The 26,441-nt window shown below is 41.0% G+C and overlaps 1 protein-coding gene across 34 annotated transcripts in view; it reads left to right on the forward strand.

Annotated features, from left to right (window-relative positions):
* MPDZ (multiple PDZ domain crumbs cell polarity complex component) overlaps positions 1 to 26,441 on the forward strand; it is a 107,685-nt gene that overhangs the window by 28,483 nt on the left and 52,761 nt on the right. For 24 of the 34 annotated variants that reach the window (XM_083419200.1, XM_083419226.1, XM_083419227.1 and 21 more), the window contains exons 9-21: positions 1,718 to 1,838; positions 2,650 to 2,738; positions 3,624 to 3,819; positions 6,838 to 6,927; positions 10,179 to 10,261; positions 12,549 to 12,695; positions 13,196 to 13,342; positions 15,997 to 16,185; positions 18,241 to 18,450; positions 19,543 to 19,659; positions 21,106 to 21,267; positions 24,332 to 24,598; positions 26,145 to 26,268. In XM_083419200.1, coding sequence (XP_083275326.1) covers positions 1,718 to 1,838; positions 2,650 to 2,738; positions 3,624 to 3,819; positions 6,838 to 6,927; positions 10,179 to 10,261; positions 12,549 to 12,695; positions 13,196 to 13,342; positions 15,997 to 16,185; positions 18,241 to 18,450; positions 19,543 to 19,659; positions 21,106 to 21,267; positions 24,332 to 24,598; positions 26,145 to 26,268 — 1,942 coding nt within the window. The remainder of the gene's footprint in view (positions 1 to 1,717; positions 1,839 to 2,649; positions 2,739 to 3,623; positions 3,820 to 6,837; positions 6,928 to 10,178; positions 10,262 to 12,548; positions 12,696 to 13,195; positions 13,343 to 15,996; positions 16,186 to 18,240; positions 18,451 to 19,542; positions 19,660 to 21,105; positions 21,268 to 24,331; positions 24,599 to 26,144; positions 26,269 to 26,441) is intronic. The other 10 variants (XM_083419198.1, XM_083419199.1, XM_083419220.1 and 7 more) reach the window with 1 other exon arrangement.

Below are 26,441 nucleotides of genomic sequence, written 5' to 3' on the forward strand. Positions count from 1 at the left end.
TTTTTAGCAGATCCATTGTGCCACACTGGGTGTAAACAACTGGAGTTCTGCTTGTGCAACAGGACCTCCCTGTTCTCTATCTACAGCACCCCGCCCCACCAAATATGTTTTGAAGGTCTCTGGACATTATCAGATTCAACCCATATGTTATAGGCGAACCTTAGCTCTATTTCCTGTTGACTTTCATAGTATCAAGAATTATGGCTCTTGTTATGCCTACTGGCGTGGTTGCTCGAGAGCGAACAGGCAAGATCCCCACTGGTCTTTTCAAAAGGCTTTATTATTGGTGCAAAAACATTTACAGTGCAGAACGTCTCACTTCCATGTCTTGCTCAGTCACTAGCAGAATCTGAGAGTGGGCGGTCCTTAAACTTTCCCCAGCAGAGTAGTCTCTTGACCCCCATCCGACGCTTCCCCTCTCTGCGTGTAAACCTACTATGCAGAGAGAGTGTGGGTAAAGGGGGACCTGCCTCCCTCCCCCCCCCGCTTTGCTCATGCATGGTGTCTTGGCTCTCTCTTGCATCTTCTGAGCCCTGCATGTCTTCCCCACTAGAGGTGGGGCTTCCCTCCTCCGCGGAGGAAGTGCTGCTTCTCACGATCTTTGGAGGCTCCCTGTAACCCAGCTGCCCTTCCACCTCTCACCTCTGAGCTGATGGCAGTTCCCTGACAGCTATTATTATTATTGTTGTTGCTGGCATATTTTGCACTCAGGTGTCTAAAAGTGAATTGCACAATGGAAATACAAATGACAGCGATGTTAAAATCAGATATGAAAGCAGCAGTAAGCAAAAACTCAAACACTTCTACTCACCACTTTCACTTAAAGCTACTCTGTTGAATATTTGTTTGTCTATGGTATTTTCAGTAAAACAATTTGGTCATATTCTAACTCTACCAGCACAAGGAGTTCCTCTTTTCCTTAAATCTGCTCCAGAGGGATATGGGAACCCCTGCAACAGATTTTAGGGGGCACATGGGGGTGAAAGAGAGGGTTGGCAGTCCTGCTGCATTCTTGATAATTTTTTGGACTGACGGGTCCCGAGCTTAGCACTACATTGAATACAACCCTTTTGTCTTTAAGTGTTAGCTCCTGAAATGAAAGTTTCAGGACCAAGTTGTCGTTTTATTTGCCTGAATCACATATCCTCTTGTTATTTCAATTTTAATATTTGTGTGCATATCTTTTATTTTGAAACATTTCAGTAATAATAAAATTTACCCTGACCTTTAGTTTACTTCTCTTGCATGATAGTAATATCTGTGGAACTGAATCTTGAAGGACCTCAAAACTGCAAAACACTTCATGGAGCCCCAAATCGCAAAAAAAATTTGTTTATTTATTTTCGTTATCTTACTTATTTGCAAACATTTCTTCACGGATAACATTTTAACAAATGTAAGGGAGGTGAACAGCATAAAATCAACAATAAAACAACATCAATAAAACAAGTGCAGAATACATCATAAATCTGTAAATCAGAATAGTACATCAGTATAGCTGGATTGAGCTGTATAAATAGGTACTTTGAAGACAAGTAAAACTAACATTTTCAGCAGTTATTTTGGAGGGTTGCCATCTGTACAACTATCATTCCAGTTCCATGCTATCTATTTGCAATTTTGGTACCTGAATTGGTTTGGAAAATACGTACCAAAATTTTTGTCCCTCATGGGACATTCTTTCATTTGTTTTTTGTTTTGTTTTCTTTTTTCTAAGAGAGATGAAGAAACACAAGTTGAAAATGATGCTAATGGAAATATGTTTGATGTGGAACTCACAAAAAACATCCAAGGATTAGGAATAACTATTGCTGGTTACATTGGAGACAAAACCTCAGGTAATATTAAGACCAGATCTGTGGAGGGCTATAGCTTGGTGGCAGATGCCATGATTTGCACACAAGAGGTCTTAGAGTCCAATCCCTGGTATCTCCAGGTATGGGTAGAAAGGACTTCTTACTGAAACCCTGGAGAGCTACTGACAGTCATTATGGACAGGGCTCAGGCTATTTTAACCAATTTTCAGGCTTTTGAATGGTGGGCCAAGTGGGACTTCAAAAGCACCATCTTCAGGTTCCATTAAAATACCAGTAGCTGAAGGGGAAGGTAGCCAGGCCATTACAAGCATCCAAGGTGACCAGGAACCTCCCCACTGCTGGAGAGGGTTAGACACTTTAAAGAGCAGCTTGCTTAACCGCTCTCTAAAGCACCTCCCACTCTCCTTTAAATAGCTCACCTGGGCTACCAGCTGCTTTCTTGCTTGCTTGCCTGACGGTCTGTTGTTGCTCTGCAGTTGCATGACTGCCTGTTGGTGGCCGTGTGAACTGCAGCACGATGACAGGAGGCTGTGCATGTTCAAAGAAGCCGGCATTTAACTGGGGCTGCCTCCTTGTATGCATCTATGCATTAAAATGTAAGCTTATATCCTGTAATGCGTGGTGCAACCCTTAGGGGAAAACGTCCTCAATGAGACTTTGGACTTACATCATAGTACTAAGGTTAAGTGCTTGGGCGTTTTTTGGTATGATAGAGAACAGCGAAATGTTTCTGTGCTGTGTCTGGGATTTTGGACTCGGGTCCTAGGTGCTGATGTAGCAAGAGCTGAAAAGTAGTTTTAATTGCATGAGGTTTTTCCCTTTTCAACCACAGAACCTTCTGGTATTTTTGTAAAGAGTATCACAAAAGGCAGTGCAGTTGAACATGATGGTAGAATCCACGTTGGAGACCAAATTATAGCAGTAAGTAATCATAGAGGAGTGATTTTATTGAATACTTGCTTTTATTACGCTCACTTTTATGATCCTCATCCCACCCCGTGGCACAGTTGACCAAAACAATTGATTTATTTAGAACCTTACATACCTTTTGTCTAACAGAAAATACACCTTATGCTAAACATTGAATAGCCAGCCATAGGATTGGGCCATCTCCTTGGTGTGGAGACATGTGTCCAGCAGAAGGCTGATTAGATTCAGTGTTTGAAGCGGCTATGAATAGACTGCATAAAAGAAACTGGAATGGCTAATTCACACGGGCCTGTTTGTAATAGCTCCATCATCAAATGCAGGTGTCTGTTCCAAAGACAGGTTTTTGCATGCCTGTTTTCATTGATCTGCACTTGGAAACATGGTTATTAATGCAATCACATTAGCTGTACCCATACAGAGAGAAAACACAATTGCTCTGTTCTTCCAGTTTTTCTTGTATCAATCATTTGGTCACCCCAGCTGTCACTGATGACACAAATATATCAAAGTGCTGCTGTTGGTTATCATGTGAACACTTATAACACCAGACTGTTACTCAGCAGTAGAAACCAAGAAGGAAAGTGACAATTTGGTTATGATATTACAAAGCTACATAAACCCAGTCCTTTTCTTTCACAGTGGCTTTGTATAAATCTAAACACTGAAAGATAAATGAATCTGAATGTGGTTTTCTGGGATGCTCATATTCAGAGACAACAAAGCAATAATAGATAAAAGTGGCTGGAGACCAAAATAAGACGTGACATTTTGCAAGTGGCTAAGATGAGATTTGGCTCATTTTGAATTACACACTTCTTGCACGTTTATCTTCTTTATAGTGGCCTGCTGGAAATTAAAACACATTTAATCATTCAGGTGGATGGAACAAATCTTCAGGGTTTTACCAACCAGCAAGCAGTGGAGGTTCTGCGGCATACTGGCCAAACAGTTGGACTCACGTTGGTCAGAAGAGGCCTTAAGCAGGGAAATCACATTCAACCCCATGAGGACTTCAGTGGTGCTGTTGAAAAGGATTTAATTTTCCAAACGATGGATGTTGGCGCAGGCAAAGGTAATTAAGAATGGCTTTGCTTCAAATGAGTTGGATTTTATTTCTCTTTCTACAGCTTATAAAACTGGGGAAAATGGGTTAAATTTGCCCTTAGAGTCTGCATTTCATTTTTTTTAAAAATTCATATAGGGCTTTCTCATGTAAGGGATTTGTGTTCTCATCCATAGCTTTTATAAAGATTTCCTCTTGGAATTTCAGAGCTAAATAAAGTGTCAGCAGGAAGCTCCCTGTTTAAGAGAGTCGGCAAAGATATGGATAGAGCAATGGGATATTGGAGATTATTCTTAGTGTTGAAGGAGAATATAGTGGTGTTTTTGTTATGTTAGATGGATGGATAGCACCACTGTCTGTGATCTTGGAAAGTTGCCATCAGGCAAAGTAGACCAAATGGATTGATTGGCCGACAACATAGGGAACTTGATAAGTTAAAACACTTTCTCCACTACTTTACAAGTAAAACAACTGTACTGTATATGTGACGAACAGCTGAGCTGGTGATGCAGTGCCTTAGAATTCCACCAGAGGGCTGCAGCCTCTCTCTGATTGGCTACTAAGACAGCCAACCAGAGAAGGGTGGAGCCAGCACTTTGGGAGGGCAGATAAAAGGAGCTATTTCAGAGAGAGTGCTAGGATAGGGAGATGATTTAAGAAAGAGCAGGAGGAAGAGAGAGAGGAGAGACTTGAGAGTTGCTTCTGGTCTGTGTTAGGGCTGGGCGATATCTGGTTTTTGACATCATGATATCTCACCAGTTAAACATTGTGATCTCCCAATATATCATGATGTCTGAAAGAAGGATGGAGCTATGTAGAGGCGCTGATTGGCTTCATGGTTTTCCCCACATTGTGGTTTTTGCATAAAACACACACATACACCATGATCTCCAATATATTGCCAGGTCAAAAATTATGAAACGTATATCACGATATGAACTTCATACTGGTTTTGGACAATGTATTGATATATCACCCAGCCCTAGACAGCGTGTCAGATCCATTCTGAGGAGAATATTTACAGCTATAGAAAGGAGTCTCTCAGTTTAGATAGAAAGTGGCTTGGGAGAGTATTCAGTCAAGAGTTAACTGGAGGGCTGAGTTTGAAGAAGGAGAAGTAGAAGCTGTGAGGGTGATATACTTTGGTCTTTTTTCAGTCAGGAGGGGAGAGATATTCAATAATGTTACATATCACCAGGTTCAGACAAAGCGTGTTCTCCTTCATGGAGAGCACGTGTTGCTGTGGGGGCTGACAGGACACTCCAAAGTTGTGGGGCGGGCTAATTGATCGTTGGCCACTGTTGTGATTGTGCTTCCCTTGTTGTTGGGAAGAAGTTAATGTTGCCATTTGTTGATTGACAGCCAGAAATGCTAAAACTCCCTGCATGAGGCGTAGAGCTTCCTCTTTTCACCCCGTGCATCGGATTGCTCGTCCCCCCTCCCTATATTTAGAGTTGTTCGCTTTGACCTTGCTATGCCTGTCATGGGGTCGTCTGCTCTTGGGGCAGGGGCCCGGTAGGAATTTTGTCCATCTGGCTGATTGGCTGGGGCCATTTGGTTTTTGCCTACTGTGTAGCAAATCGTCACAACTTGTAAGGTTGCGGTTAGGCATTGGTTTATGGGTTAGTTGGTTGAGGGGCATGGATTGGCTATGCCTGCCCCTCTAATGCTGCTGCTGCAAGGGATTTCATTAAAGGAATACAGGGGCTCACTATTGCTTTTGTCCACCCTGTCAAGGGGCTAGGGCCACGCAAGAGCCCCCTGGTTGTATTTGGGGAGGGCTGAGGGCAGGTTCCCTGCTCCGTCGCTACCCCCAAGTGTATTCCCCTTTTCTGACTTTCGCAGGCGTGCGGAATGTCAGTCTGTCCCCCATGGGGGGGGGCAGATAGTTGCAACCAATGCCTAAGCAACCACTCACATTTTTGTATTGTAATAAAGCTGTGGCCAAAATTATGCCAAAAACCTTAAACAAAAATTTCTGTGTGATGTGGCCCTGGGGACCTCGACACACAAATTAAGAAGACATATTCACCGTAAAGCTGGGGTGAGAGAGATAAACTTACGGGTCATTTTTTCTTCATTAAGAATAAACCATTATTGATGCATAATGCAACTGCAAGATTTATAATTTTCAGTGAAACTAATAAAAATATTAAGAATGCAATCTTATACATGTCTTACAAATGTTTACTTAGAAGCAAGGCCTGTTTAGTTCAGAGAGATTTACTTCCTAGTTAGTGGGCACGGAATTGCTGCCCAGTGCACATATTAATGTGAGAAATTGGCCGTCAGACGACTTATTTGAGTTATGCTTACTAGCAGCCTTTTAAATATCCTGATTGGGACTTGAACCTCTGTCTTTCAAAGCATGGTCAAGGCAATTGCAGGAAGGATTCTTCCCATTGTAGAATAAATAATGCACATGCAAAACTTTTCTCACCTGTAACCTCCACTTATTCCCCTCTCTTTGGATGACATAGATTGAATATACAACAAGAAGAGTATTTGCCAACTTTATGTATCCACAGTATTTAACAGCACTCTAGTGGTTAAAGAAACGGTGGAAGAACAGATTTATTGTTTCCAGTGATTTGACAAACGTTTATAGGTAGAGTGATTATTAGAAACCTCGGTGTTCTATGTTCTTTCCCCTTTATCTGAAACAAAGGAATAAGGAAAAAAAGGCCAGTAGTATGAATTATTTTGATAGCATACATTTTTTTTCTTCATGGCAGAAAGATTTAATGTTTAGATTATTATGGGGAGTTGTTCTTCATGTATAAAACTCTACAGCGATAATGCAGTACGTTTTTTTAAAAAAAGAAAAAAAGAAAAAGCTGCTTTCATTATTATACAGCTCTACAAACACAATTTCTTGTTTGAAAAACACACCCTATATTTGGTCCAGGAGGGAGCTCTTACATGAAGCTGGATAACAAAAAATGAAAGCAGGAGAACGTATTAATTGCACATCACAGAACAACGGGGTGCACAGAAGCTGCTCAGAATATTCTTCTTCTTTTCCAGAAAGCTGTGAAGGAGAGCAGGAGCCTCCATCATTGTCAGGCAGTACCAGTGTGATTCACACTGGAGAAGACGTTGGTCCAGAACAATCAGGTCCGAATTGAGAATTTATAATATAATCCCCCACCCACCCATTGGAAACACACTGGCATGCATATCTCAGCTTTTGCCTTAATGTGTGTGTGTTTGCATCCTCTGCCTTAAAAATCTGTGAAAACCTCACTGGAAAGAACAACAGACAAAGTCTGGAGCTGTTTCTAGAATTTACCTTTATAACATGTTGTTGTTGTTTTAACTGAAATAAGCACCATACATAATATCCTTCAGAGGTTATGTTTCCATAGAACTTTTATTCACAGAAGCAAGTTTCCAAAACATTAATATGGGTCGGTGCTTTATCCTAACTTCTTCAATGTAATCTCCGCTTTTTCTATTTTGCTCTTTGGGAACTTTCTAACTTCCTATCTGTGATGGCCTAATCTCTATGTTTAACATTGCTTTCTACAATAGTAGCAAAAGCTGTTTTTATTTGCATTTTTTTTTCATTTCTGTATTTTCTAATAGTATTTGAGTTGAGTGGCTTCAGACACAGCTTTTCATGTTCTCTCTAAATATTTGTCTTCTAACACATGTTCTTTCTTGTCAGTGCTACATGACTAACGGTCTCTTAGAAAGTTTCACTAAAACATTCGTTCTGAGTCTCACAATTGGTTTTATATATATATAAATGCTTTTTAAAAGCACCCTTGTTTTATACTAGCAACAGCTTTCTACACTTTCAACTCATAAGTCATTTTGAATGATGTAGCTTTTAAAACATGCAATCTGGAGAGTACACACAGACACAGACACACACACACACAATCTGGTGGCAAAATGCCCACTGATTTTTAATAGAGCCATTTTGTATCCCATGAAGTATTCACACATCTGTGGGTGGTCATGGCAGAGCATGTCTTTGCTTTAACATAGGTATGCACTATTTCTGATGTGGAAACTTGAATGTATAGCAGCCCACCAAAGGCTCTGCAGATCTCTTGGTTTTACTGAAATGGGTGTGGGTGTTTCCATACATTTGGTTTCCTGCTATACACTATAAACCTGGTAGACCATATTTTGGCGTGATAGGTTATATGTTGTGCTGGTTCTTTTCCATTATTAAATGATCACATTTGTGGAGATCATTTCATATTCATGTCATAGTTAAATATTGCAATGTTCGCACTTTTTCATGGCACTGGCTGTGTACTGCGCATTCTCCTGTATTTCTTTAGCCTTGATGTAAACTCTTTCGAGTCATTCAGGTTTACTTTCCTGACACATTTCTTTTAGCATTTCCTCACTTCCCTTATCATCTTTCCGAAGAAACCTTCATGTTGTATATAGTATTATGAATTCGTGAGCAGGATTTGAACTATGAGCAACAGAAGGAATGAGAGATTATCAAATTATTGTTATGGTATAAGAGACAGAAGATAGGATGTGGCAAGGAGGAGAAATAAACATCACCATGGGAAATGGGATGGGAAGTAAAAATAAAAAAAAATACAAATCTATTTCTTATTGGAACGTTTATGTGAAATTCCTGGAAATCTAATAAAACATATCTTTAAAAAGAGCGAAAGAAACTTTCATGTTGTAGTACTACACTACAGCAGCATATTTCTTATTTATTCCATGGGCTAAATCTATTAGAAGTGCACATATGTTTATGAACTTGCATTCTTCCACTGCCCTCTAGGGACCATAATTCAATAGTAGCCTCTGAAACTTTTGAGTGCTAAAATCTCAAATCATTCGTGCATATCGAGAGAATGTTGGCTGTCTCTCTGCGTTTTATATTAGGACATTTCTGTTGTAAGCAGAAGGTTATTTATTTGCCTATAATCACTCAACGGCAAGCCAATTTTAAGTATATTAATATCACCAAAGAAGTTTGTGAAATTGTATAACTATAACTTGTGTGCCACCTATTGAATCTGGAACTGGTGTTGCTTTGGATCTTCTAAAACTGGTCACTTAACAGTATCTAGCAACATACCTGCTGTTATAGCATAAATGCTAAGTGGTAGTTGCATTTTAAAAAGAAAAACCAAGACCTTTTATTATGTTGTTTTGATAAAGAGTTTTGGGGGAAAACCACAACCTCGCTATATCAATGTTTTGTGCTGTATTTTTTAAAGATACCACTTCTTATTTTGAACTGATAGAGAACATTACGGCCAATGCTTTTTTTCTGGGGGGATGCAGGGGTATGCATATCCCTAAACATTTTGTGAATCTAAGTTTGTAAAGTAAGTAAGTAATTTTTTTATTTATACCCCACCCTCCCCGGCCAAGACCAGGCTCAGGGCAGCTAACATCATATATCAAATACATTAAAACACAATCAAACAGTTAATTAAAATACAGCTTAAAAATAGAATCAGGATAAAATTAAATGATTGCCCACAAATTACAACCATAGGGACCGGGAACCACAAGTATTTATCATTTGGCCTCATTGAGGGGCAGTATTTCAATAAGAGTAGGAAAAAGAGAGTACCCCTAAACATTTTTTTAAGAAAGGAAAAAAGCACTGATTACAGCCAGAAAAAATCTCTTTATCTTATGGTTCTTAAAGTACAGGAATTTAATACGATGGCGAATGGGGGAAAATGGAGTATTTTAGACAACAGTTCTGCCAGATGAATACAGAAGCTGCACGCAATTTCTGCGTTCACAGAGAGGAGAAAGTGCACTAGAGGGTAGCCAGAGAGAAACCTAATTATTCAGAAAGCTAGACGAGCACAATTAGCATTCTTTGGAAGAGAGGAGATGAAAGAAGTTCCTTGCAGTAATACAACTCTCATCTGAATAGCCAGGATAAGTGCTTAAAAGACTGATCCTCAAGGTGATGCAATTCCAAACTGAATAGCTAGGGTAAGTGCTAAAAAGGTACTTAGTTTAGTGTCCAATCTATAAACAAAGTGATACAAAAGTGCTCCCACAATAAACTGTTCGCCTTGCGACTTGCTAAGAGTTGCTACAGATGCAGTAAAGCGACGGCAACAGCAACAAAAGTTTCAGAGAGCTTTCGTACAGCCTACTTTGATTTGAGGAAAAAATACATTGTGGGAGTTACATTGATGTTTCCATTTCAAATTTTCATTTATTTTTCTACATTAACAGGTTGTGTGCATTAATGGCATTTTCTCCCCCCCACTTTTTTTTAAATAAACTGGCAGATAGATATGCACAACACGTTTTGTCACAGTTCATTTACTGTATATAAAAAATAAGGCTAAGAATAACACACAGGATTTTTCTTCTTCTATAGTTAACTGCCAAACTGCATCTTTTAGGTTTTCAGCTAACTTCCACCGATGAAGAAATATCATTGCAGAACAAATGGCAGTCATTTTTGGGAGCACATTATGAGGTGGTGGTAGGTAAACTTTTGCTTGCTGTTTATAGTGTGTGTGTGTGTGTGTGTGTGTGTGTGTGTGGAATGGGTGGAAGAGCTGTCCTTGCAAAATTCCAAAGGAAGTAAACATTATGTATTTGTCTTTCAGAATATTAAATCTCAAAAATAAGCATAAAATGCCATGTTATGTACGCTTTAGATGAGAAAAGAAAATGTGTTCTGGGCAAACAGCAGTTCATAAAGTGCTGTAGTCCTTAGGAAAACTTGGTACTTGACAGATTCATAAGTTCACAGTATGTTATATTATGCTGTAGGTACACCAAGCTATGCCAAGTACATAAATGGTTGTTGTTTGCCTCAACTATACCATGCAAACATGAAGTGAGTACCTGAAGTGTGCCTTGAAAAATTTATATATAGTGAAATGAATTGGTGTCTGCTTTCATTCATTTTGAGGTGGCCACTAAGCTACAGTGAAGTGAAGCAACCCTTATTTTCAGATCACTTTCAGATGCTATGCCCTTACAGTGGTACCTTGGTTTACGAATTTAATGCGTTCCGGAAGTCTGTTCTTAAACCAAAGCGTGCTTTCCCATAGCAGCAGGGGACTCAATTTACAAATGGAACACACTCAACAGGAAGCGGGACATGTTATTATTCCAAGGCAAAGTTCACAAACCAAGACACCCACTTCCGGGTTTGCAGCGTTCTTAATCCAAGTTGTTCATCAACTAAGTTGTTCTTAAACTAAGCTGCCACTGCATTCCCATTGTGTTTTTTTTTGCAAGGATGGTATGTGTACATGAAGTAGCTCTTACCTGCTCTGGAAGTAAGGGGAAAGGTAGGAGATGAAACCCAGTTATTTTTAGCTTACTAATTATTGTTATTTACATTATAGAATTAATTGACATGATTATAAATTATATATAAGTGAACTAAGAAACTCGGCAAAACATGAGTGATTTGCCATTTCATTTTGAAATTCAGGACAACCTTTTTTTGCGATCTGTTGAGCTGCTTTTTGCAGTGCGTCCAATCCTCATATGATTACAACGGACAACAGAGCATCATCCCAACTTTCTGGGCAGCATTTGCTTATTGATGTTATTACACACTGGGCAGTGCTATAGCAAAAGTACTGTACCCATATTGCTGCTTTTTGGGGATTAAAACATAGTGGCTTGTTAGTCAATCCACCCCCTTACGTCATATGGTGCTCATCATAACACAGCCTTCGAAGTAAAACCTTGCTCTATAAGCTTCTTTGCATGTAGTTATTATATCAAATGAAGGGCTTTTCAAAGGACCACCTTTTCTCATGCGGTTCGGCTCACCCACTGGATCACAAAGCCATTTATGTTGTAGCACTCCCCTCACACAAAATCCCATTGTCTGATGGTTAAAATGGTGTTGTTTCCTGTTTTTGGACTGGTCTGATTTCCGCCCCCTCCCACGATTCTCTTACATTGGTTGATGATTCTCCGTTTTTTATTATGTGTTTGTCTCATGCTTAACTAGTCAGTTAAGCTATTTATTTTGCTGTTCATTTACGGCTGGTAGATGAGCAGGGGACGGTGTAGTACATTTCCTGTGCACTGTATCATCCAAAGGAGCGATACAGTTGCCTGAGCACACATGGCACTCTGGGGTGGCGGCGGTATTTTAAATATAATTCAGGGTCACAGTCAGAGCTACAGTTCTCAATCACTGACTAGCACAGCTGTCCCTCCACCTGGGATTTAGGGAGCCAGAGGGGATTATATTGCCAGGTGTGCATCCGGTCCATGCTTGACTGCTCCCAGAGGGTGACAGCAGCATGTACCGAATCTGGAATCCAGGGCTTTTTACGTTGCGCGGAAACACTTCCGTTTTAGAGCACTGTATTTTGCTACCCATTGTCCCTGTGGCACCCATGGAAGCTGACTTCTTGCGTAACGGGAGGTGCGATTCCTTTGATTGTGGCATTTGTTTCATTTATTTGTGGCTTTCTCCGGCCGCCTTTCATCTCTGGGGCAGCTGTAGCTCACCAGCATCTGTTCCCCTTTGCAAAGGAGAATGGGACGTTACGGCTGGCTGCCCCCTTTCAGCTTACATTGCGATTCCATCTTGTCTTGATGTGAGAAATCAATGGGCATGGATGATGTTTGAAAGAAGTGAGCTTGTAGCTTAGAAAGTAGAGCATCTGTGGCAGAATGTTAGGGTTGCTGCTTTTAAATCTACTGTCCCTTTTGTCCATGGGTCCGAGTGCAATTTTGAGAACAACTAATCCTTCAGTGTTCTGAAGAGCCATTGTGTTCCTTCTTTCTAGGTAGCTCACGTGAACAAGTTTAGTGAAAGCAGTGGCCTGGGGATCAGCTTAGAAGCTACAGTGGGACATCATTTCATCCGATCTGTTTTGCCAGAAGGGCCAGTTGGACGATGCGGCAAGCTGTTTAGTGGAGATGAATTACTAGAAGTATGAAATAATTTCTGCTTTACTTCTGATCCTTCCTTAAAGGCAATTCTGCTGAGGATTTCCAGTATTCATAGATACTAACATACTTTACCATATGAAATTCCTGCATGAAAATTGTATGGATAAATCCTGCATTGGCTAATTGTATGCATCAATTTGTAATGGTGCACAATACACTGTAATTTTTTTTTTTGCAGTGTAAACCCACCTCATATGAGTGGAAGTTGTGCAGATCTGCACTCTTGAGCAAGCCCTGCCTCATTCAGCGGCATTTTGAGGATGAAAAGTTCCCAAAGGATTGTTGATAATAGTAAAAATGGATGTGGCTTTCAGAAACCCTTTCCAGCTGACATTTGAATTTGTGTTACCTGCTTTCTGCATTGTGCCTGCAATTCTTGCAGGGCAGTGTGTTTTGTGTCATTCTGGTGCACTGTGCATCTTACAAATTTCATTTTAAATATATATATATTTCTGTATAATATTTTGTCTTCTGTTGGCAGGTAAATGGAATATCTTTGCTTGGAGAAAATCACAAGGATGTAGTAAATATTTTAAAAGACCTGCCCATCAAAGTAACAATGGTGTGTTGCCGTGCAGCTCCACCTATTAGTCAGTTGTTAATGGATGAATCTCAGATGATGGAACAGGTAAATCAAAGCAAAGGTGTGGGTCTTGTATGTGTAGGATGCTGTGAAGAAAATGTGTGATCATTTGACTCTAAGCAAGGCTGTTTCAGCCTCTCTTACTCCTGTGGCAAATGGAGGCAACCAGAAAATCTCTACAGGCACTCTTTCTTTCTCTCCCCCTATTCACATTATACATTGTTCAAGGTTCCACTCTGTGCTCATTCTGAAATAGAGAGCTTTATTTCAGGCATTGCCAATGTTTCTGGGCCTCTGGGCACACTTGGGATGTTGAGGAAGTGCCACTGGTGCCAGTCACAAAATGGTTGCTGTGAGGTATGTGGCATAAAACAAAATGGCTGCCGTATTGAAAAAGAGCAGAAAAAAGGGACAGGACACAAAATGATGTGAGCATTCCCTCCCTGCCCCAACCCCAACCCCCCCCCCCAAAAAAAAAAACCAGAGGGGCGGGGAAAGGCACATCAGTCACTACCACATTCACTCATGGAAAAAAGCCCTTTGTTCTTCTCTATTCTGATCAGAAGGAAAGGTGGATGTCCAAATCTGGCATCCAAAGACATGTCAGCATGTTTAAGGGGCCTATTGAACTAGTGTAAACAAATCGAATAGGAAGAGCAAGCAAAGAGTGCATTGTGCATTGCTGATTTTTGAGAGGACACTTGCAGAAACCTTTTGTGGGTGCCATAGGAGGTATTGGTGGGTGCACACAGGCACCAGTTTGGCAACTCTCGCTTAACTATATAGCAGGACCTTAGCAGTTTTTCTTCTTGGCTGAGTGAATGTGGGATCTTGTTGTAAGGACATACAACAGTAGGCCTTGCATGCAAGTTAGTTGCAGGTTTGTCACTCCTTGCAAGCACATACATTCACTTGAGCGAACAACGGAAGCAGTTTTATCCCACTACAAAGATGCTCAATTTGTGTGAGCTGTCTGTTTTACTGATAAAGCACCACAGTTGAGACTTGAAAAAATTCGTTTCTCCGACTTCAACAAAATATTCATTTCTTATCAGATAACACCAATGGCAGCTAATAAGATAAGGCAGCAGTGGCGTTGCGTGGGTTGTCAGCACCCGGGGCAAGGCAAGTAATTTGCGCCCCCTAACCCGGGGCAAAGCAAGTAATTTGTGCCCCCCCCGCTGCACTGTCCCTCCCCCAGATAGTCCCTCGCTCTCTCTCTGCACCGCACCGCATGCCTGGCACCCTCCCCTCCACAGTGGGCGGCGACCTGGCAGCTCGGATCAGATTTGCACAGGCAGCACTGCAGTGAGAGAGAGTGAGTGAGCCAGGTAGGGGCAGAGAGCTGTGAGTGTGAGTGTGCCCCCCCCAGTTGTTGCGCCCGGTGCGGCTGGCCCCCCCTGCACCCCCCACACTACGCCACTGTAAGGCAGAACAATTCAGAGGGAGGGGAAGCCCACATCTGTACCAATGGGTGGCTGTTGGAAGCAGCTGAGTCAGGAGCAAGGAACACAGCACCATGCAAAGCATTTGGGGCACTCCCTCCCCTGGCTGCCTTCAACAGATGCCCTTTTGGCTTGTCTTTCAGTGGTGGAGAGCCACTAGCCATTTACTTCTTAACACTTTCCATTCTGCCTTTCTTTGCTATTCAGAGGAGAGATAGTTGGTATATGAAGGCAGACCTGATGTAGAAGGAAAATTCAATCAGAAAAGTTTGGATGAATGAAATATATAATATATACATATATGGTACAGCTGGTCCGATCCAGTGACTGGAATGTTAGATAATATTTCCACCTACAAAGCCTGGTTTAAATCCCTACTTTAGATTCTCAAAGTGGCTTTGGCCATATTAGTATGGTCACTCAGAGGAAAAGGAAAAAATATCTCCTCCCACAAAGCCATAAAATCATTTTAGTTCTTTATCCTGGGTGGGGGGACGGACACGATGTTGGCATTCAAGAAATGAAAGTCCAAAGTCCTTTAGACACACAGAACTAGTTGCATAGTTGTTTTTCACAATGAAGCAATTACCTCATGGGGTTTTTGTGAAGGGGGCAGGCTAGAGGTAGCTTGCCATTTTGTCAAGCAGAAGTGCTGTGTAAACAACTCATTATTAATAGGAAGGTTGGTTACAGCTGCAAAGCAATGTGGACACAAATATACAGTTAGAAGCAAAATTAAAATGCAGGGGCTATTCCCTATGTGGCTTTAGAATGGCTTCAGATGTTTTGAATGTGGTGAGAATAGAGCAGTGGTTCTCAACCTGTTGGTCCCCAGATGTTGTTGGACTACAACTCCCATCATCCCTGAGCTCCGACCTTGCTAGCTAGGGGTGATGGGAATTGTAGTTCAACAACATCTGGGGACCCAAGGTTGAGAAAGGCTGGAATAGAGAGTTCAAATGACTTCCCTGTTCTCTGCATATGTTTGTACCATCAGAAGTGGATCTTGCACATTTCTCTTGTCTCTCAGCCTGTCCCCACCAGCTAAGCTTCTGCATTTGACCACTTCGGATGTTATAAAGATGCATGGGGAATAAGAAAAGCAAATCAGTCATGCTTGCCATTCTCCATCTCTCAATGTCCAGAGTTCCTTTTAGTCTCTTGTTATATGTGTATTTACTTGGAATCGAGTTTCAGTAAAAATTGTAGGATTTTCAGTTTTATTTATGGAACTGAATCTCTTTCATTTTGCAGTCTGTTATTGATCTTGGTGGACTCCTTGGCTCTTCAGAGACAGAGGATGCTAACTTGGACATGGATAATATGGGCCAGAGTGCAGATGAGGTTCAAGGATCTTCTTTGGCAATGTGGGAGACAAACATACAGCAAATTGAGCTAGAGAAAGGGAGCATGGGACTTGGATTTAGCATATTAGATTACCAGGTAATGTCCAAACTACTTATTTTGCAGAATGGGAGTACTTACTCAGGGGAATTCTGCCCCTTTAAGCAATGTAATGTCATTTACCAGGCCTTTCCAAACTCTACTGTCAAACGTGCAACATTAAGTAAACAAATTTGTCAAACTAATTCTATGGACCATCATTCATTTTATGGGACCTCGGTCTAATTCTATGGCACAGTGATCTCTGTAGCAGGTCAGCTTGCATAAAGTATTTTGCTACGATTCAGGAAGAATCTACACATTGCATAACAATAAAAGCAGTTAACATTTATTAAGATGATTATGCAGAATTGTTGGCATGAGTCTCCACAGATTAGAAACACTGATTTGATTTTCAACTCTCATTTGGTCTTTCCTCTGGTACAGACATGTACTTGGCCATTTATGTCTGATTCTATTTCTTTTAGAAATATTATTATTATTATCAGTGGCTGGACATTTGCACATTCAGCTCAAAGGAGAAAAATTGATATAATTAAACCAATTATATCAATTTTTCTCCTTTGAGCCGAATGTGCATATGCCCAGCCATTGATAAAAATAACAAGACCTACGAAGTCTTGCACAAGACCTACAAAGCTGCAGAGGAGTGTGAAATAGATATGCTTGCTAACAGTGAAATTGCTTTGCCTAATGCTGCAGAGCTTGGTTAGTAAAAGTCTGAGTATGTAAACATTCATAAAAGAATTGGACTGTGCCACATTAGTGGGGAATTGCTTTCACATTAAAAAATCTCTTGCACTTAGAATGCTATTCCACTAGAGAGGTGTTTAAGTCGAATTTCTACCCTAGCGTTCTAGCTTTCCATGTGCTAGGACCTTCCGAATTGCTGGAAGGATTCAAATCCACAGTCCCCATTGCATTCTGAAGTGGCAGAATCCTGTTTTATTAAAGAAGTTCAATAATCTCCTGAGCTAGAATCGCAAGCTGTTATATTGCCCAGCGTAATCTCCCAGTGTTACGTAGCCTGATTTCATGTTGGGCCTGGATAAAATATTCAGATTGAATATATACAAGAAAAGGATCTCTACAAATGTAGGAATTAAATATTGGGTCCTGGAGGGTGTGAGTGCTCCCTCTCCTCCTCAGTGCCCCAGCAAACTGGCAGTTTTGGATATGCCACAACTCTCGTAAGATGTTTAAATAGTGAAATTTTCTATTCCTCGTGAGGTAAATGGAGCTTGGGGGAGGGATATCCAACTAATCAATGACCTAAAATCCATTAATTTCAGTGGGTCTTCTCTGAGTGTACCTATCACTGGATAGCTCCCATTGGCTTGGATTCCTGGACTACTGAAGGAGCCAGTGTAACGTTTTTGTCTAGATTGATAAAGAGGATTTGGCATTATTTTATTCGTAATATGCTTCTTTTATTTTCATTAATGAATAAAACGCTTCCTGAAATGTGTATTCCCCAGTGCTTTTACATAAACATGTTAGGGATCAAAGAATACTATTTTCCCCCCTTGGTTCTTCTGACATAATTTGAGTCGGCATAAACAAATATGCTTAATTATAGGGAAGCACATAGCCATTTGAAGTCTTTCAGCTGATCACTGCCTGAAACTCTCAGGTTTTAGTTTTAGATTTTTACATAAAGATATTCCGAATGCCCATGTCTAACACAGAAGAGGAGAATAAAGCAGTGTGGGCACTATTTATATTATTTGATGGAGCCTCTTATTTGCTGTAGCACAAAGCACAATCGAAATAATCTAGTGCAGGCATAGGCAAACTCGGCCCTCCAGATGTTTTGGGACTACAACTCCCATGATCCCTAGCTAACAGGACCAGTGGTCAGGGATGATGGGAATTGTAGTCCCCAAATATCTGGAGGGCTGAGTTTGCCTATGCCTGATCTAATGGCTGCTTGCAGCTGCTATGTAAATGCAGACATATCTCATGAAAGTGGGGTTTCACCATTCACTGGGTTAGGGCTGGGTCATCTGCACCTTGAAAAGAAGCATAAAAACTTGCACGGGCTCCTAATTTATTGAGAATATGTTTTCCCCCACTTTCCTCTTCTTTAAAAAGGACCCTGTGGATCCTGTGAATACGGTGATTGTGATCCGCTCTCTAGTTTCTGGGGGAGTGGCCGAACAAGATGGCCGGCTCCTCCCCGGAGACAGACTTATGTATGTGAATGACATCAACTTGGAAAACGGCAGTCTGGAGGAAGCTGTGCAAGCGCTGAAAGGAGCGCCGATGGGAACAGTTAGGATAGGAGTCGCAAAGCCCTTGCCTGTAAGGAACTTAAATCTTACACATTTTGTTTGGGGTTTCCTATTTTGCCAAGAAACCATACAGGTTGCCTGTTCGCAAATGCATGCGTTTCGTTTATTGACCTAGCAGCTGACGACACTCACTGTGGATGTGTGAACTAATCTCGTTTTGTTTTAAAGTGATGTAAAAAAAAAAAAAAAAAAAAGTTCTGTCTGTGGAGTTTAATCCGTAAAGGTCAGTTCACACATGTGTAAGCCGTCAAGTGATAAGCATAGGTCTGTGAACCTGCCCACAGTGTGTCTGACTGCAAAAATAAATAAATGAAACAATAGCAATCTGAAGTGTATCTGAAGAAGTGTGCATGAACCCGAAAGCTTATACCAGAACAAACTTAGTTGGTCTATAAGCTGCTACTGGATTTTTTATATTTTTTTTATTTTCATTTCAATAGCAATCTGTACTTCAGATTCATCAGGGCTTCAGATTCATCATTTACTCAATAGCATCTTGTTTTGACCCTAGCTATGGAGCTTCATTTGGGAATAGCATACATTGGGCATAGTAATGGGAAGAGGAGCGGCCATCCTGGTTTGACAGAAAATTCAAAAAGGAATTGGTTTAAAGCTGGTTTTCTTCCTAACCTCAAACACAGCGTTCTTGACTTCAATGCTCTTAAGTTCAATGGAGCTTATTGATGAACATTTGTGTTTAGATTCTGAGAGTAAGTGGGACTGAAGTCTGTGGGACAAAATAGGTTTAAATCCAATCTGTTAGGCTCAGCTACATTGGTAATCGGGCTCTTTTGGCAAATATAGTGAAGTAAATATAAATCATCAGGGCTGAGAAAACATTCCAAATTCCCAGGTGCCAGGACTGGAGTATTAGATACTACCGTTGTGCACAGCTAAAATATTATTTCAAACTCATGGGCATTTCATTCTTCAGTGCTTTTCCTAGCCTTGTAAACCATTACACCTGCTCAGGGCTATAAGAATAACCTGCAGTTCTCTCTTTTTCGGAGGCTCCCATTCATTCCCTTTCTAAAAATTCCCTCACGCTGCATGTCGTGAACATTAGCCACTATCCATCTCAAGAGCTTCATTCTCTCTGCAGCTTTCACCAGAAGAGGGCTATGTTTCTGCTAAGGAAGATTCCTTTTTCTACACTGCCCAGTCCTTTGAGGAGGAAGGGCCAGCTGATTCAGCCCTCTTCCATGCTGAGCTGGCTCTGGTTAGTGGCCACTTCCTTTCCATGATAATGTGTTAAAACCCTTTTGATCTTATGTTTTCATACCAAACAAAATTTTGTCTAGCGTCAATGGAGAAACAGCCTTGACATTGTAACGTAAAGACGTATTTTAAAATGCTTGCTTAACTTCTTCTTTTTTAAGGGCTTAAGAAGGTTGTTTTATTGGGTCGAGATGCTGATATCCAAATACACACACACACACAAACAAAAAACCCACAGATGCACACACACAGTCATGAGAAAAAGAAAGTACACCCTCTTTGGTTTTACATATCAGGACATAATAACAATAATCTGTTCCTTAGCAGTTCATAGAATTAGGTAAATACAACTTCAGGCGAACAGCAACACATGACCTATTATACCGTGTCATGATTTATTTAACAGGGAAAAAAGCAAAATGGAGAAGCCACATGTGGAAAAACAAAAAAACGAGACAGTAACTTGGATTGGATTTCAAAAATAAATTCTGTGTTTGCACATTATCCTGTTTTGAGAATCGTACATTGATACAGGAAAAGGAAATTAAGGCTGCTGTCCTATGCTCTTCTGTAGGAGTAGTTAGTAGACTCACAGGTATTTGTTTCTGGGTAGAATCACAAGATTGGGCGGTCAACCACTTATACAAAAGAAGTGGTATTGACAAGAATGAGTTAAGGGGACGTGTATACTACATTACAAAGTGAAGCTTTTGCTGCTGTTTTTCAGGTCATGCTATATCGTCACCACAAAGTCTATCTAGAAGCTTGATGGATTCTTAGTTGGCTGCAACTTCCATCGTTCAAGCAAACTAATCACTTTTAAGTTTCAGTAGGAAGTTTTAATGCATGCACTTGTGAAATTACATAAGTGCAGGATTTGTAACATCCTGGATATGTTTTTATTGGGCATTAAAAGATTAGTGAAAAGTGTGCTAGCTTTGGAGTTGGACAATATATATATACACACACACACACACCCTATTATTTCAAATAAAATGAAAGATTAGGTAGGCAGCTTTTGTATCATGAAGGTAATTAATTTTTTTTTAAATGGACCTTTTTAGACAAACTTAAGCAGTGCACCACATTCTTAAATTCAACAATGGGACAGCATATGAGATTTTTTTCTTCCAGAGGCAGAAAATTATAGGAAATCATTCCCTCTGCCCCAGCACCTGTTTATCACTTGATGTACTTGCAAATTCAGATCTAAATAATATTCTCAGATAACACTGGTGTGTCACTGAATTTGAGGATATGGAGACATAGGTGAAAATGGAAATGGGCTCATTGTGTATCCAAAAGATTTTGTATGTTGGAAATCAAAAAGAAAACTAAAACAAGGCATGGTAGCTAAGAAGTATTCATCCACAAATGCAAATGTTTGGGGCTTATGTGATACGAATGCAGCAGATAGCCGGACTGATTAAATTGCCTTTGCTGTTAGGTGGATTCAAGTGAGGCAGATCTAGTGGAGGAATCCACCTTCGAATCACACTATTCCCCAGACAATGATGGTACATTCCAGTCTTCAGTTTCAGCTCTGCATGGCAGCGCCTGTGCCGATGACCTGAAGTATAACCTCTCACTACCCTCTTCAACTCCCAAGGTAAAAAGAAAAATATGTATCATTTTATTGATTGTGGCGAAGCCGCACTGAATGTGAAGATGTTTGCGTTTGGCTGCTGTATTGGATGTAGCAATGACTAATGTCGCCCCGGTTGGTTCCATCTGCTTGTAGGTTTGTTATTAGATTAAAGAGCAATTTCATTTAGGTAGTGTTGACTGAACACCTTTCAGACTTTCGGAGACCAAATGCATTTTGTGCTATATGAGGAGGACAACATCGATTTGAGGTGCTCTTGTTTTGCTTTTTAAAAAAAGAAGAAAGGTTTCAATGAATTTTAATAATACTGTGGGATATTTTCAAAAACGTTAACATAGAGTAACGAACTATTGCTCAAAAAATAGCATTTCCACCATATAAGACACTGTTCACTTTCTCCGTATCTTTAATTGTAGTCAGTTAGTTACTATATCCCTTTAGTAAATGTGATGTCGCAGTTAGGCTAAAATTAAATCAACAGCAAAATAGCATCAACATGTTGACATTCAATTTAACCATAAAGAGCAATATATTTTAAAAATGTTTTGATCCCATACCCAATCCTGTTCTTTAGCATGATGGCATCTTTTACATTTTCTTCCCCATGTTAGGATTTTTCTCCCTTCCATTTCTTGGCAACCTGTTAATTTTTTTCGCCTAAGCTTGAATAATTTCCTGTGTTTTTTTTAATACTCATGGTAGTTCTGGCATCATCATTGCCGGTGATGTCGATCCATTTTCTTGGTTGGTTTGCAGTGTATATTCCTGAAAAAAGGAGTTGCTCATCTTTCACACCTGAGGTTCACCAGCTGGCTGTATCCCTTCTGGAATGTATTTCAGTCTTACTGGCCATGGGGCCGACAGCCGGAGTTTATCTCATAATGGAATTTCCTAATCCACAACAGAATGTACCTTTGCTGTGCCAATGAGACAGATTGCATTGTTTAACTTGGTAATTGTTACTTAAAGGGATTAGACAGAGAGCATGCTGGGAAATGTACGTTCTGCAACACATCTGTCTTACAGAAGACATCACATTGGTGTTCCCAAAGACTCTTTCTGTCTGTCTCTTCTTTTACATCTACCAGATGCAATCCTATATATGTCTTCTCAGAAGTAAGTCCTGTTGAGTTCAATGGGGCTTACTCCCAGGTAAGTCCTTATAAGACTGCAACCCGAGAGTAAAATGCTAACATTATAGCTTGGTAGCAATTCACGTTTCATTTTGCCCAGATAAAAATAGCCACACAGAAAGCAATGCAATATACCATTTCAACTGAGCCAGCGACCTCTCTTCACACAGGGAGAGGTAATAATAATAATAATAATAATAATAATAATAATAATAATAATAATAATTTATTATTTATACTTTTCCCATCTGACTGAGTTTCCCCAGCAACTCTGGGCGGCTCCCAACAAAATATTAAAATACCTTTCTATAAGGAGAGGGACATGTGAAGTAGGGAATATCCACCTAAGAAACATTTTCGTCCTTAAAAGAGCACAGGAAGCCCACACATGTGGACCTCAAAATCATAGATCTAAAGTTTGGAATACAGGCAGTTGTAACTCCAAATGACAGACACATTGGAGTTTCAGTACAGTCATTATTTTGAAGAGGGGGAAAAGTTCATCTCAAATTTTACATGTTTTGGAGCCTTTCTTCACACTTGCAGAAGGAAGCTTTTTGGGTAATTTATCTTAGATACAGTAGTTTGAGAGGAACATTAAAGCACTGATGGGTTAAGAAACGAGCAGGGCATTAAATCCCTTGTTGAAAGACGTGCATTCAAATAATGCTCCATTAGGAGCGGAGTCGTAGGGTTCTATCAAAAGCAGCACCAGTGAAATTACGCTTTTGCAGTGGCAGATCGGGTCCACTTCCTGGTGGGGCCAGGTTGTGGTCCGGCCACCTAGCCACTTCTCTCAGCATCAGGGTGGTACGGCATCCTGTCTCATGCTGGGGGAGACCCCGGGCACATCAGGTTGCCAGGTGGCCAATCAGGTCACTTGGGGGTGTGGCCTGGGACAATTTATGCCTCAGCGTGACTCTGTGGCTTCCTCTTCTGTTTCTTCTCCCTCCTCCCTGCCTCCCAGTCTTCTCTGGAGGGTCCTCCAACTCCAGCTGATTTTGAGGATGTGTGGAGGGCTGCAGGTGAGGAGGGAAAGCTCTGTCTTGCTTGCACAGGTCTGTTGCGCTAGTGGAGACAGAAGAGTGGCTATTGCCCTAGATTTTTAACTATATACATGTTCAGAACAGTAGGTGCTGTTCAGGAATGCTGATGCTGTCATGGTCTTTATGAGATTGTCAGTGCAGTTTGGTATCATGTCTACTTGAAAATGTGCTGCCCTGAGCTTACTCCCAGGAAACTGGATAGTAAGGTTGTATGCTTAGGGTGGTATTCAACTATGTTTACTCAGAGTAGATGCATTGAAATTAATGACCACGGCAAAGTTAGGTCTATGGATTTCAGTAGGTCTATTTGGAGGAAAATCTGGTTGAATACCCTTGGGTGCTCTTGCCTGGAAGCAAGCCCCACTGAATACAGTGAGATATACTTCTGAGTAAACATGTGTCGGTTTTGTTCTGATGGGCTATAATTCTATGCACACTTACTTGGGGGTAGGTCTCACGGAACTGTGTGAGACTTAACTTCTGAGTAGACGAGCAGAGATTTTAGTTCTATCTTGGTGATTGGAAAAGCATTTAGTCTTTGCTGAATTCACTTTCAAGAGATGGGCAGAACAATAACATTGTTATTGTTTAGTTGTTTAGTCGTGTCCGACTCTTTGTGACCCCATGGACCAGAGCACACCAGGCACTCCTGTCTTCCACTACCTCCCGGAGTTTTGTCAAATTCATGTTGGTAGCTTCGAGAACACTGTCCACCCATCTCGTCCTCTGTCGTCCCCTTCTCCTTGTTCCCCACCATCTTTCCCAACATCAAGATCCTTTCCAGGGAGTCTTCTCTTCTCAAACAATAATATACCAAACTGTTATTCAAAAAGAAAACCTCTAAAAGTCAAATAAAATTTTAAAATCTTCTTCTTTTTTTAATAATAGGCTGTTTGCAGAGAAAGTTCAAATGCCTCAGTTGGTTACCATTTACCAGACCAAAACCTGTACACCATGGATCTAATGCAAAGGGGAGCAGAGAGCAGATCTTCTGCTGATGTATGTGTGGAACAGTCTGCTGGGAGCACAAGAAAAGATCCAGTAACACATTCTCCTAAGAAACAAGCTGAACATGAAAGCACAGGAACTTGGACAGCTGAAGCCTCACACAATGCAAATTTAACTTCTAGATTGAACCCTGATGCTACTGGGAAAGTAAGTAATGCCAGTATTTCCAGGGATCACAAAACGGAACTGATAGCCTTCCGGATATTACTGTGCTTACCAACTCCCTTAATAACTCTGCCAGCCTTGATAGCCTGGTTGAATTGTGGAATAAAGTGTGTTCTCCTTCATGGAGAACACGTGTTATGGTGGGGGCCCCCAGGACACTCCAAAGTTGTGGGGCGGGTTAATTGACCGTTGGCCACTGATGCGATTGGGCTTTCCTTGTTGTTGGGAAGAAGTTAATGTTGCCATTTGTTGATTGACAGCCAGAAATGCTAAAACTCCTTGCACGAGGCTAGGGCTTCCTCTCTTCACTCCATGCATCAGATTGCCCGTCCCCCCTTCCCTATATTTAGGGTTGTTTGCATTGACCTTGCTATGCCTGTCATGGGGTCGTCTGCTCTTGGGGCAGGGGCCTGGTAGGAATTTTGTCCATCTGGCTGATTGGCTGGGGCCATTTGGTTTTTGCTTACTGCGTAGCAAATGTCACAACTTGTAAGGTTGCAAATCATCACAACTTGTAAGGTTGCAAATCGTCACAACTTGTAAGGTTGCTCTTGGCTGCATTTGGGGAGGCCTGAGGGCAGGTTCCCTGCTCTGTCGCTACCCCCAAGTGCATTCCCCTTTTCTGACTTTCACAGCCATACGGAATGTCAGTCTGTCCCCCACGGTGGGGGCAGATAGTTGCAACCATTGCCTAAGCAACCGCTTACATGTTTGTATTTTAATAAAGTTCTGGTCAAAATCATGCCAAAAACCTTAAACAAAAAAATTGGTGTGATGTGTGTGTTATTGGGGTGGCCCTGGGGACCTCGACACGCAACAGGCTCCCCTTGCAACATGGTGTATCTCCCAGGGGTCCTTCCGGCAGTGGAGGTTCCTCTTGTTCAGGGAGCACCAAAGACAACTGAAGTGGTTGGCTTTGTTGTAAAGATGGCAATTTTGGTGATCAATTTATGGCCTAGGCCTGTTTCAAAGGGTTGTGCTACTACTGTCAGCATAGCATCCGTTCTGTAAAACTGTTCTGAGAGATAGTAAATAAGGGCTAAGTTTGCAGAGAGCTCCAAAGTGAATGGGGGCAGGGATACAAAGGGTTTCTCTCTCTCTCGTTCTTCTAGGTCAGGCTGATTTGCAGCACAAGCACGCAGCAGGAGCATGTTCTTGGACAGAGCAGGAAGACTTTGGCATAAAATCAGGCTTATATTCCTGCCTACCTCTCCAGCACTCTGCTGCTGCTGCTTGCACTGAAGGAGATAGTTTGCTTTATTTTCTTGCTTTGCTGCCAAGGAACTTGCATAAATGCTGATGTTTTAGCAGTAAACCATCGCGTTACTTCTTTTTTATCCTTTTAGCTCAGTCATATTAATTTGAAGGGAAACAAGAGTTCTGTAAGCAAATTAGGAATTACACATTTTCTTATTACGTGAATGCCTAGCAGATTGGAAACCATCTGTAATTGGCAAATCACACGGAATCCAATAATGCTCTCCAGTTACTTGTCTCTATAAACCAACACTGTTTTTCTTCTTATCAGGATCACGTACTCTTGATGGAAAATAACAGCTTAACACATGCTGGGAGGTATTCTGCAACCCTAAATACAAACAAAAACAAGTTTGAGAAGACGATTACTATTGCAAAAGGCAATTCAAGTTTAGGTAGTGTATCTGCATCACCTTTTCTGCCGTTGTTGTAATCTCTGCCTACTTGCTCCCCAAATAGAACTGTATAATGGTATGAAAAACAACAACAGAAAAACCCATTGAGAGTGTGGCTGCTGTGTAGGCAATCTGCAACTTTTCAGGTCCATGGTGCTGTCTCCAGGAATATG

The sequence above is a fragment of the Podarcis tiliguerta genome (genome assembly GCF_965153285.1).
Source record: "Podarcis tiliguerta genome assembly, chromosome: 17".
In the NCBI taxonomy this organism is placed as follows: Eukaryota; Metazoa; Chordata; class Lepidosauria; order Squamata; family Lacertidae; genus Podarcis; species Podarcis tiliguerta.